Source organism: Stigmatopora nigra, chromosome 9 (genome assembly GCF_051989575.1).
Source record: "Stigmatopora nigra isolate UIUO_SnigA chromosome 9, RoL_Snig_1.1, whole genome shotgun sequence".
NCBI lineage: Eukaryota > Metazoa > Chordata > Actinopteri > Syngnathiformes > Syngnathidae > Stigmatopora > Stigmatopora nigra.
The window spans coordinates 4,192,263-4,206,154 of NC_135516.1; the positions used below are offsets into that span (position 1 = coordinate 4,192,263).

The 13,892-nt window shown below is 37.7% G+C and overlaps 1 protein-coding gene across 1 annotated transcript; it reads right to left on the bottom strand.

Moving 5' to 3' along the window:
* Positions 1 to 360: 360 nt before the first annotated feature.
* On the bottom strand, positions 361 to 2,087 carry fabp6 (fatty acid binding protein 6, ileal (gastrotropin)). Its single transcript, XM_077724513.1, has 4 exons — positions 1,862 to 2,087; positions 1,612 to 1,787; positions 1,455 to 1,544; positions 361 to 485 (listed from the first exon to the last, which is right to left on the bottom strand). Exons 1-4 carry the CDS (start codon positions 1,926 to 1,928, stop codon positions 435 to 437), a joined length of 384 nt encoding a protein of 127 aa, XP_077580639.1. The 5' UTR covers positions 1,929 to 2,087; the 3' UTR covers positions 361 to 434.
* Positions 2,088 to 13,892: the final 11,805 nt, after the last annotated feature.

Consider the following 13,892-nt stretch of genomic DNA (forward strand, 5'->3'; position numbering starts at 1 on the left):
CGGGAGGTGCTGGAGCCTATTCCAGCTGCCGCCGGGCCAGAGGTTGGGTACACACTGAATCGGTGGCCACTCCATCGCAGGGCACAAGAAGACGCACAACAGTGTACACTCACACCCATACCTAGGGGCAGTTTAAACTGTCCAATCAGCCTACTATGCATGTTTTTGGAATGTGGGAGGAAACCAGAGTCCATGGAGAGAACCCATGCAGACCCGAGAAGAACATGCAAATTACAGATAGGTGGACCCACCTGGATTCAAACCCAGGACCCCAGGGTGTTGAGGCGGATGCGCTAACCACTCATCTGCCGGGCTGCTGTGTTTAATTTGTCACTTAAAAAAAACACAAGGAGTTCATGATGATGTCAAACTTCATTTATTGCAGTTGTAGCTCCAAAGTCTGCATCGTAACTGTATCATGGGCCAATATGTAGTTAATGCTTCTTACTGGTTCTCTTCAGCATGACAGACCCAGCACTAGAGATCTAAAGGAAGAAAGAGTATGTAATACCCAGTCGGACAGTTTTGCATTTTGAAACAACCATCCATACAAATATTTAAGTACTGCCACCCAAATTGTTAACCCGTCGACCTCAAAATTTTAGGGTCGAAGGCTCGATCCCAGGTGGGTTCTCATTGTGCGGAGTTTGCATGTTCTTCCAGGCTTGCGAAGGTTTTGTCTGGGTACTCCAGTGTCCTTCCCACATCCCAAAAAACTGCGGGCTAGGCTGGTTGAACACTCTAAGCATGAGTGTGAACGTGAATGGTTGTCTGTCTCCTTGTGCCCTGCAATTGCCACCAATTCAGGGTGCCCCATGCCTGGTGCCAATAGTTAGCTGGGATAGGCTCCAGCACCCCCCTGCAACCCTTGTGATGATAATCAGTTCAGAAAATGTACAAATAATAATAAATAGTATACACCAACTTTCTTTGAATGTTAGAAGGGATCTGTCAATTATTAGCCATTAGAAAATTCCAGGCAACATTCTCTAAATGTTGTAGAGCGACAAACATTAACGCTTACACTCATACCTTAGGGCAATTTAGAGTTTTCAACCAGCCTACACTTGTTTTTGGGATGTGGGAGGAAACCCGGACTTCCTGAAAAAAACCCACACAAGCCCATGAAGAATAAGCAAACTCCACACAGTGAGGACCAACCCTCGACCCCAGAACTGAGGATGACAAGCTAACAACTCACCTGCTGGGCCACCTGCTCAAAACTATTAACCCCATAAATTTATACTGGTAAATTTCCTTTTTGGTAATAAAGTCACATGAGGGAAGAAATCTTTAAAACGCTAAATGTTGCTCACATTATAATGAATTGGAACATTAGGCTTTTTTTCTTCATTTGGCTTGTTTCTACATACAGTATCAGCATTATTTTCTTAATATTATTTCTGTGTTAAATTGTTAGCATTAATTCCATAGGCTAAATTGTGTGTAGGAACCTCAATGAGTTTTCCTCCGCTGATCTCAGAGGTGTGGTGGTAGTTGGGGAAGGTGACACACAGCTTGCCTCCCTCCATATGCACTGTGGCCTGAAAACATGTCCCAAGTATTCATTGAATGATTCCAATTAAAAAAAGGAAACCTTTACCATCTTACCTTGAACTTCTTTCCACCAATGGTCTCCATGTCGCTTTCCTTGCCTATTGTGAATTTGTTGGTCACTTTGGCATTTGTGGGATAGATCTGAGACCAGGTGAAGTCGTTTCCATCTTGGGTAATCTCTGTGATCAGCTTGTAGTCACGGCCCTTCTCAATGACATCAGCAGGAATACCTGAAGAATGAACAAGGGTTAAGTGTGTTCAGCACCCAGGTTTGAGTTGTCTGTGAAAGTCAATCCATCCTTACCGAGCAACTTGCAAAATTCATCATAACCCTCCTGGGTTTCAGTTTCCCATCGTCCAGCGAAGGCCATCTTGGTGGTATTGCGATAGGAGGTACTGTGGCAAGCTAAGGGGAAAGTAAGGTAACAAGACCAAGAAGACTTTCAGTTTATATACTATTCACATGTCAACGCCTCCCAATCCTCGCTGAGAATAATGATGAGAGGCAGCTATCAAGAAAGCTGCAATATTTATGGAGGAAAGTGCTGACAGCAGAACGAGCTGTTGGCTCACCACTAGGTCAATGAACTCTCTCTTCCAACAGCTTATTGTCACAAGCTGTACTTAGCATTAACTGTCTTTGTTTAAACATATGGGTCATTTGAATAAGCTTGCTTACCTTTTTAATGAAAAATTGGTCCATAAAATGTGGATTATTCAAACCCTTATCATTCTATTGTTTACTCTGATGAAGGTGGAAGTAATATGGTGAATCATTTTAGTAAGAAAACAACCTAAAGAGCATTGTCTGTAAAAAAAGGAATCTAAAACAGTCAAAGAATTCTAAAAGAAAACAACATTAATTGAATATATTCATTGTCAGTAGTTCTCTGAATGTTGACTGATGTCCAATGTCAGGTGTTTTAATGTCCTGCTCCTTGAAGCAGTGTATGTTTTATAGAAAATAAATGGATGACAAATGCTTTAAACGCTAATGGCAGTAAAGGTGACTTTCACTTAAAACCTGTGAAGCTTTCATGTATGAAACATGATGAATGTGTAAAAATGCTTAGAGCAGCATTCAGATTTAGTTTCTTACAATGCAGCCGTTTCAAAGACCAACGAGATTTTCTAAAGCATGAAAAGTCAGTGTGGCCTTGAAGCACTCTTTATTGATACATAAAACATCACGTTGGGTAACATCATATAAAAGACACCCACTATCTTTATTTCTCTTTTTTTTCTGATCTCACACACTCATGTCGGAAGTGAATGCACTAAAGTGCACAGAAGCAGATTTAGTATACACAAAAGACCATCCACCTGACTTTTTTCATGAATAGAAGGATGTTCTTGTGTTTCCTGGGTTCATAGGCAGCTTACTTTTAGAACTAACCTTGTAATAACCTTATTTCACCCGACTGTGAAAACTGTAGTTTCTTATGGGAAAATAAAGAATTGCTTAATGTTAGTTGTTTTTAAAAAAAATTAAATTTCAGTTTAGTTGTCAAGATTGTTTTAAATTTCAGTATTTTGTATTTTGTTCTAATAATTTTAAGTATGAGTTTTCACTTAAGACCCACACTGTACTTTCGATGCGAAGGTGTATTAAGCCTTTGTATTTTATGGGGCTAGTCATTTTCCTGTGCTGCAGTCTTAACAGGCCATTAACCTGACCTTAACCATAACCATCATAACCATAACCCTGACCTATTAACTTAAAAGGTCAGGGTTATGGTTGTTCCATGCATCACTCTCTACCAGGCTGAAAGCCAACAATTCCCAATTATTAATTAATTTACTGAGCGGCCTGGCGCCCGAGTAGTTAGTGCGTCGGCCTCACAGTTCTGGGGTCCTGGGTTTGTAACAAGTATATACAAATATATATATATATATATATATATATATATATATATATATATATATATATATATATATATATATATATATATATATATATATATATATATATATATATATATATATATATATATATATATATATATATATATATATATATATATATATATATATATATATATATATATATATATATATATATATATATATATATATATATATATATATATATATATATATATATATATATATATATATATATATATATATATATATATATATATATATATATATATATATATATATATATATATATATATATATATATATATATATATATATATATATGTATATGTATATATATATATATATATATATATATATATATATATATATATATATATATGTGTGTGTGTGTGTGTGTGTGTGTAACAGTAACTGAAAAGTATGATGCTTTATATTACTTTTAATCCTTTCAAGGTCAAATCAATTCATACATTGCACTTAAATAGTGTACAAAGAACATTTGTGAGCATTATGACTGTTTAGTAACTCTTTAAAACTACTTTGCAGTTGAAACTTTTAACCCACTTGGCAATCAGTAACTCAAATGTCTAGGCCAGGGGTGGCCAAACCGCGGCTCCCGAGCCGCATGCGGCTCTTTGCCCGGTTTCATGCGGCTCTTACGTCCATATCAAAGTTTGTATTTGTGTTTTATTTTTATTTGCGTGTGCGCTTCGCTTGAGTTCAATACGGTATTTTCGTCCAATGCGCATGTGCTTGGGATGAAAATACCTCAAAGTTTCCCAGTAGGAGCAAGGTCATTTGAGTAAACGTTTTTAACAGAGTGGGAGAGCTCCCGTGAACCAGAAGCGACAATGAACGGCGTCGCGCACACAAAAAGTATGTATCCCAAAGATCCAGCGTCGGCTGAAAAAGCCACACCCCCTGCGAGGCAGACCAAGGCGAGAGTGCTCAGCCGGGAGCAGCCAATAGGAGAGCGAGGTGTACACCCACGTGGTGGGCGCGCTAGTTAAAAGCCATTCATAATAAATGACAGCTCACAAGGAGCAAATGTTGCGCAAAAATAGGCTCTGATTTTATGACAGAAGTCCCACTAAGTAACATGCATAGTAAAAGAAAAACGCTATTGTAAATGATTATATTTTTGTTTGTGGACTTGGTTGAACTGAGAGTTTGTCTGTGTGAGACAGTGCACACAATGTTCATTGTTGATAATGACTGGCCTGTGCTGTTAGTACTGTAGGAGTCAATTTATGTCATTACCATGCTGGTGTGTGACATTTACAATAAATCTGTGTGATGTGGCTCTTTGCGGTAACACGGTAAAAAATGTGGCTCTTGGTCTCTGACTGGTTGGCCACCCCTGGTCTAGGCTTTTACAGAATGGCCAATCACATACTGATGAAGTCATGCTGAAATTGTCACTCTCACTTTTTTATGTTTGCCAGGTTTGCACAAGTACAATGAGATTTACAGCTTCACCACAAAGTACACACATACATGACATCAATATTTACCCTTTCTCAGGATTGGCTTCACCTGTATATATACGTCATGGGTCAATGAACTTACTCAACAAATTTTCAAAGTTCCAATAATTAGTGATAAAGGTATTCAAATCAATAAAACAAGGTTTCCCAAATGTATGCACCTGCCTACTTTTGTTTAAGTAATTATTGCACTTTCTGTAAATCCTATGAACTTCATTTCTTTTCTCAAATATCACTGTTTGTCTGCTATATAGGATTTATTTAATTGAAACTTCTAATCCGAACCACCAATGATTTATAACGGAAAATCTTGAAAATGATCAGCGGTGCTCAAACTTTTTCATACAACTGTAAATAAGTCTATCATAAAAAGTACAATAAAAATGAAGTGAGGTAAAAAAAAAAGTGTTCAACATGTATCGTAGCTATGGAGTTTGTGTAAGTTTCAAAGTGCAAGATAAAAAGAATGTGAACAAAACGAACAACGAGTTTAAAAAGACAAAAGATGGGAAGAGAGAGAGTGGAAAAGATTCTCAATAAAGATACATATAGATTCCTTTTATCTACAGCTCTACAGGGGTGGATTGTGATGGAGGAATTAAAAGAAGGGATGCCTTGAAATGCAAATGATTCTGCTGCTAATCAAAGCAATAAGATTAGCCTTCCAAATTGAGAAGAAAGGCTCCATTATCTAGGCCGAATGTCATGTTTAATAACGTGGAACGGCATGGTAATTCACCAGTGATGCAACAAGACCCTTTTAGAGTGCATGTGGATGTGTGTGCGTGCATGTATTAGTGAGGGAGACTTGTGTTGAATGTTTTAATGTAAAAAAGTAGAAACAAAAGATAAAACTGGGTACCCTAATGGGGTTTATATGGGTCTGACTTTGTTAAAGTTTGGTGTCAGGCTGCAATACAAAGAGTGATTATTTGATGCTATTATAAACATGATGCTATTATAAACATTAACGATAATGATATTAACGACAACTCTTCTCTCAGACACACAGTCAAAAGTGTCAAAAGCATTATTCTCTGCCAAGATATAGTAAAAAAAAAAAAAAAAAACCTACAAGGGTGCAGAAAATGGAAGAATAAAAGTTTCAACAATGACATTAGATTTTTCTTTCGAATAGATTCAACTCTGTTCTGGACTTGAATGCTGTGTGACCAATACGGAAACCGAGTTTACTGTTTATCTGTGATAGCTTGTTTAATTATGGGTTGATTATATTATGATTTAAACACAAAAAATGGCTAGTTTTGTATCTATTGTTGTTTTTGTTGTGAATACTGGACGAAGGGTGCTGGGATTCCTTTCCAAATATATAATAATACAAGAACATTGCCTGTATATGCAATGCAATGAGGGTCAATGCCCAGGTTGGGGAACACCAAAGCTGATGCCTACCCTGGAATTCTGCCCTAGAAATGATAATCCCTGGGACCAAGTAATAGGAGGTCTCCAATGGGAAGTGGAGCATAGTATACAGTTGCTATCATTGGGGAGGAAAATGTTATTACCCAATGCTGACTTTGGAACGAGTCTTTTAGATAATTAGACAAAATTGTGACTCCAACAGTAATTGAGCCACTGTTAGCCTATCCTTGGTATATCATTCACAAACCAGTGGCAATCTGCATTATGGTCAATTCACTTTCCCTGGTAAGAATATGCTCGGAATTCACTCATTCAACTGTATTCGTTCCATCCAAACATAGAACAAGGTTTGTCCAAGTTTTAGGATCACCAAACACAGACCCATACATGATCTGTTTATGAACTCTAATCTAGTATATGGGTAAGCCACCAATCATACGAACATTATATACTAATAACGCAGTCCATCGCTTCTCATTTGGCCAGGACTACTGATGGCTGAAAATATTGCACTTGGCAGCACCTTTCACTTTGAAATGGTAACTGTAGAGCGGCTTCAGTTGCAGGCAACCTGCCTGTACAGTAATACCTCGATTATCGCGGTAAATGGGGGGTCAGACCCTTCTGCGAAAAGTGAAAATGCGCAAAGTAGGGTCACCCCTATTAAAAAAAATATATATATTTTTTCTTCATTGCTGAGTCCTAGTAGCAAAAGTGGCTTCTGGTTATGAGTTTCAGTGTCGATTGTCACAATTTTATGAACTTAAAAACAAAAATAATAATAGTAATTTATTTTTTTTCTTCATTGTTTAGTCCTTGTAGCAAGCAAAGATAGGGGAGTTTCTACCTCGTGTTAGTTTCAGCTTGACTTTTCACATTTTTATGAACTAGAAAGTGATAAAAAAAATTCCCGCAGGCGGCAGTGTGATTGGGAGTGTGGATGGTCGTTTGTCTCTCTGAGTGCCCTACAACTGACTGGCGACCAGTCTAGGGTGTAGTCTGCCTTACGCCCAAAGACAGCTGGGTTAGGCCCCAGCAATCCCGCAACCCTTTCGAGGATGGGCGGTATGGGAGATGAATGAATGAAAACTATGAAAATATGAACAAAATCCCCAGAAGAAAATCCGCAATGTAGTGAAGCAGCGATAACCGAAGCGTGAAGTAGCCTGGTGTCTCTGTATATCCATTAAAGGTCGAGACAGAAATAGGCCACAGAAGCTGCCAACAGTGAGCATTCTGGTGTTGTTATCGCTAACATTTCTCAATCCATCCTGACAGCCCTACTCTCCTTTGAGGAAGAAAGCAGCAGTCACTAGTGAGCATGAAGCCCTCCCTCTTCCAAACCCGCCTCCACCCTTCATCCAGTGAGCCAAATTATGCCAACATTAATATTGTATATTACACAAGATTCACAGAGGAGCCACATGTGTATCAGCCCTTTGTCTTCATGTCAAATGAAATATGCTCGGCAATCATCAGAGGTTGGGCATGAGCTAAGAGGAGGAGGGGGTGACAGCAGGAGGGGAGAGCGGCGGGGGTGAAAGGCTAGAGGCTTGAGGGAAGGATGGAGGAGGAGAAAGGAGGGTGCCTGAAGACAAGTAGGGACTTAAGGTGTAAAGTAATGGTGCATAAGGTAAGAAGAGGAACCAGTGAAATATTTTTTTCAAAAAGAGTAGTTAAAAAAACGAGGAGAGAAATGAATAATCTCTACAACAAATAGCATAGAGTTGAATGGATATCCTATTCGGCCTCATACATCTGGGCCACCTAGTGGAATAATTGTGCATAACTGGCGATGACAACAAAGAGACAATTAATCCAGCTATATTAATGATTATAAGAACTATCCTCATAATTAGTATTATTAGTGTTATTTTTTTAATCTTGGAATGGGATAATTGAAACAATGTTAGTCCACTCACAACTGAATCAGGATTTTAGCACATATACCTATATATATATATATATATATATATATATATATATATATATATATATATATATATATATATATATATATATATATATATATATATATATATATATATATATATATATATATATATATATATATATATATATATATATATATATATATATATATATATATATATATATATATATATATATATATATATATATATATATATATATATATATATATATATATATATATATATATATATATATATATATATATATATATATATACACACATTCTATAAGAAAACTTTACAAAAAAAGAACAAAACAAACAAAACTATATTGTATATTTTCTAAGGCAAAAGGTCTTGTACTTTGTTGCCATGTTGATTCTAATTGTGTCATGTAAAACTTTCCCAAGTCAGTGAGGTAAAAGGCTACGAGATGAATAAAGTTATCCAATCCAATCCAATATTCATACTTAAAATAGTTTTAGTATTACAATAGAGTCACAGATCTAGATTAAAGATTTAAAAAAACCCATACAGAAGTAGAATGAATAAAAAGAGTGCAAATAATGTCATTTTCAGGGCATAAAAAAATATGATTAGATGCTCAGTACGCTATAAAAACAGGTCTAAACAGAATTACCACCAGGGTCTTTGATGGAGCATGGGGCTGATCCGAAGCAGCAGGTCCTGTGGGCAGGATTTGCTCGATTGTATAGAGAACTTGGCCCACTGACTCAATGGCATGGATGGCATGGTTGGACCCTTTCTGTTGATAAACATTTGGAAACACAATATTTAGATGCAATGTGCTGATAGTGGTATTCTGCATTTGCTTGACTTCGATACAGGTGTTGGTAGATCGGTTCCCACTTAGTAGTTGTATTATTTTTGTGCAAATGGTTGTCTTTCTCTGTGTGTGCCCTACTGAATAATGAATACTTTAAGGTCTGACAAGATTAAGCAGTTTTGAAAATGAAAAATGTGGATGAATATTTAGATGCAGCTATGGTTGTTGTTTTTTTATTTGTTTTTTGGGGCTATGTATTCTCTGCTTCATCAAGCACTTATCTCCAATTCACATTCCAGTGTACTAATTGGTTGTGATGAGAATTAGCACCTCCAAATTTAAAACCAGGGTTGTTAATCATAAAAATGTGGACTGACTTCTCCAGGCCAGAAGCTAAGTTTATTTATTTACATATTATTGTATTTATTTGATAGGGACAGTGAACATTAATGAACCCTCATTTTAAATATATAATGGACGTAAATATGCCAGATTAAAGCAAAAGTGCAAAAAAAAAAATACACCTTTGCCAAAGTTCTTTTCAGAGTTAAATTGATTTTAAATTTGTTTGCTTCATGCTCACGTCAGCTCTGCGGATTCTGCATTCTTCTGTAATGGCTAACACCTTAATAGCACCCTATTACCCAGTCAGAAAATGGATTTGTTCTGTCATGAAGGGCATGCAGCAAAAAAAAAAAGATGAGTAACATTCAGGATCCATCTCTTAATGGACAAACTGACAAAGTTGTAATTTAGAAAGTCAACAAGGGCATTGTTATAAATGTCAATGTTTGACAGTGAACATCATGGATTTGATGCCATTAAGACATACCTGAACAAAGTTCTGTTCTGTCAAAAAAAGGAAAAACTTGACCTTAGATATAGACCATAAATTGGGTTATATACTTTGGCCCTTGGCTTCTATTTATTTTAAATAGAAGTGAAGTCAATTGCTGTTTTACCTGCATACCAAATGTTCTTACCAGCAAATTAAATACATTATAATGCACATAATATGCCTGTGTCACTCACATCTTACATGGAGACATCTATGGGGAACAACATGCAATAATGACCTGTGGCATTGTCAATGCTTTTAGACAATGTACCAAACAACATATGTAAAATGATCCCGCATTAAAATTCCAGAATGGGTCGGTGATAAATTCTAGCGACTCATGAATAACTATATTTACCAACACTTCCTTTAGCTGTATGATGGCTATAATAATGATGCAAAAACTAAGATGCAATTACATAAATAATGCATCCAATTACTATATTTTCCACACTTTAAGGCGCACCAAAAAAAAAAAAAAAATTAAAAGCCGGCAGTGCGCCTTATAATCCGATGCACATTATTTATTGATAAATATAAATATATTAATCATTATAAGTAAGTCCCTTTTAGGACAGCTCCATCTATTAGCAATTTAATTTTTTTTGGGGGGGGGGGGTGAATTCTGGCATTAAATTGGTTCTCAACCAGATCTTTTTTAGATGACACACCTTCATCATACCCGAATACCTAGAATACTGGAAAAGGGGATTGCAAAAATAAAAATTAAACAAAAAAGGGGCAAAGACTGGCACAATATCCGTGTTAGGTCTGAATTTCCACATGTTCCAGCTAGGAAAATAGAGCTCCAAGAGGTTTTATAATTGCTAATCCCAGATACACGCACACACAACCCCACTTGAAAGCAACTACCAGGTTGTCTGACTGATTAACACTAGATTGTGTGTGGTCGAGTGCACCTCTGTTGCCACAGAGGTTGCTGCAGCCTCTTGTTCACCCTCATTGTACGAAACAACACAGCAACTCACCTTTGAGTACACTTGTCAGCCTCTTATTGTCAAACCTCTCTCACTACGAGTAATTATGTCTGCATGCATGTGTATATATTCTTGCAGAAAAGTGTGTTCCTCTGTCTCTCTCACTGACTCTTGTGTTGGTAGTGGCAGCTCCCAAGCACTCCTGTCATCGAACTCAAACCTGATTATCAATTACACTGTCTGTTTCTAACCAAACACAGTTGCCAAGGAGACAAACACACCATTTATAAGCACCATCCAAGAAAAAAAATACAATGGTCCCTCTACTTACAAAATTATTTCTTTCCAGAAGTAGTTTCGTAACTTGGATTCCTCTTCAGATTTTACATGTAAAAGCGATTACAGTAATTCCCCATATTTCACGAAAAATGTAGCCCAGACATGGCAGTGATAATGGAAAAACTGTGTATGATCACTTCTGTTATTTCTAACGTAAATACATATCAAAATAATAAATGTTTTCGTGTCCATACAAAATCAAGAAATGTAGATAATAAACATTAGAAATTAATATTCATATGTAAATACTGTGTTGTATTCATATTTTAATTAAATGTATAGACAAAATGTATAAATAACATGTATATAAAAAAATCTCTAGCACCCCTCGTGACCCTTGTGAGGATAAGTGGTACAGAAAATGAATGTTTGAAAAAATAAATCCTACACTATCACGTGGAGATTTTTGAAGACATTTGCACATTCAAGCATGTTAAAGATCTTAAATTGCATAAAAATATTAATTGGAGTGCAGGCTAACAAATTTTAAGAATTTGTTAAAATAATATTTAATTGACCATATTTGGATTTGGGCTTTCCACTGGAGTGTCCATGAAGCAAGCACCTACTTGCTGTCAAGCCCCAACATCTGGCTTCAAAACCATAACATGATCAAAGTAAGGATGTCAGAAAGTCAGTCATGCCTGAATTGCACAGAGGCACTCAGTAATGATCAGCCTGGAGCAGTGCCTAGAGCAGGGCTCACTTTAAATGCCCCCCTCTTCCCAGTTTGCGTGTGTGCGTGTGTCTTTACCGAAAAGCAAAGCAACTTTATTTTAAACCGAGGGGGAAATTTTTAAGGCAACCCCCACAATATACAGGAAACACCAAGCAGATCTTATCCATTTATGGGATCCTGCCCTGAGGAGTATTTAAACCATCACACCAGTCTGGACGTCCTACACTACGGTCTCACCATAGTCTTCCCATGGCTAGGTTTTCATTTTATGGCTCACAAAAGTTGTGTTTTGCTGGGACAGCTGGTACTTTCCGGCTTCTTCCAGATTCCAATGGCCCAATACAACTCCATTTCCAACACGACAATGTCCCATACACCAAGAGGATAATTATTCCCAACATGACAGGCGCCGACCACCATACAATCACAGCTACAATCGGCCACCTGAGCAATGCCGTCGTGGAACACGATCCACTTGGATACAATGGCTATAGCCTTTCCCAAGAGATGGGGAAAGTTTTATAGCCTTTCCCAAGAGATGGGGAAAGTTTTGTCAGAGGAGAGTTTTTATACTCTTTTAACAGGATATTCTACCAGGTGTTCTCAGCAGACTCACACAAAATATTTGGAACTGTAGGGTGGACTGGATCTTACGACACAAGCAGAGCTAATTCACCAGCATGTGGTGATCAGTTAAGGAGATTCCCTAATTCTTCTGTTAGACTTAATTACTCACATGCACAATGACACTGAGACCTCTTTTTGAAGTGTCGCTTGGTGTGGGTACCTCCAGAGTGCAATAGTCTCTAAATTATCTTAAGAGGAGGGGCACCAGAGCACAAGTTCTGTAAGGCGGTGAGCCAATATTCCTAGTCAGAACTTCTGAATCTCATACACGTACTTGGGCACCTTACATACGTGAAAGGTGATATTCCATGCCCCAAGCTTCTGTTGCCAGGGATTGAGCTCCCAAGGTTTGCATCTCTGGTTGACGCCCAGCTGTTTCTGCACAAGCCCACATTGGTTCCCCATACATGTGATGAGCCTAAGGCAGAGGTGGGCAAACTTTTGGGCCCGGGGGCCACATTGACTTGAAAATTTTTACAGATGGGCCGGCCAGGTCAGCACAAGATACGATACATATAAAAAACTGCATCCATTAACAGTACATATGAAACATAAAGAGAAAAAAATGACTAAAGTATTAACATACTCATCACTCATCATTAAAGTAAAAAGTATAAAGTACAAAGTAATGTATTAAGAAATATTAAAATTTCATTTAAAAAAAAAAGATAAAGGGGCTGTAAAACACGAAAAACAAATAAGAGTGGACAGAGCTACTCCCACTGCCTTCCGCCTGATGGCACCATCTTGAAAAAAAAAACTTCATTTGGACAACGTCGGCGGGCCGGATTAAAACGCCTCGCAGGATGGATGTGGCCAGCAGGCAGTAGTTTGCCCATGTCTGGCCTAAGGCAATATGGACCCACATTGCCCTTTCAGGCTGTGGCTGGCCAGGGTCTTCCTCAGGCCCACATACTCTAATCATCATTTCAAACATCCAGAGGGATCCACCCGTGACCCAGGTCAAGGCAAGGGAAAATACTATCATCCCTCAACACTTGGCAGTGTCACGTTTGCGGCTTCAGTACATTGCGGTATTTTATATTAAGTATTAAAAATGTTCATAAAAATGTCAAAATTCACACTGAAACTCGCAAGCAAAAGTCAGTAGATGAAAAATGATGGAAGTCAGGGCACCACCAGCCAACTCATCTTTTGGATACACATCTTTTGGTACCTAGGGGTGCCCAACTTCGATCCTTGCGGGCCCCTACCCAGTCTGTTTTCAATGTCTCCCATTACCAACACACTTCAATCAAATGGTCATCTTATCAGCAAGCTGTCCAGAAGCTTAATAATGATCCTGGTTATTTGATTCAGGTGTTGCAATGGAGGGAGGCATGGAAAACAGACTAGATAGGAGCTTCGAGGACCGGAGTTCTACAACCCTGCACATACCCCACCAAAACGAAGTGACAACTCATAGTGGAAATTTG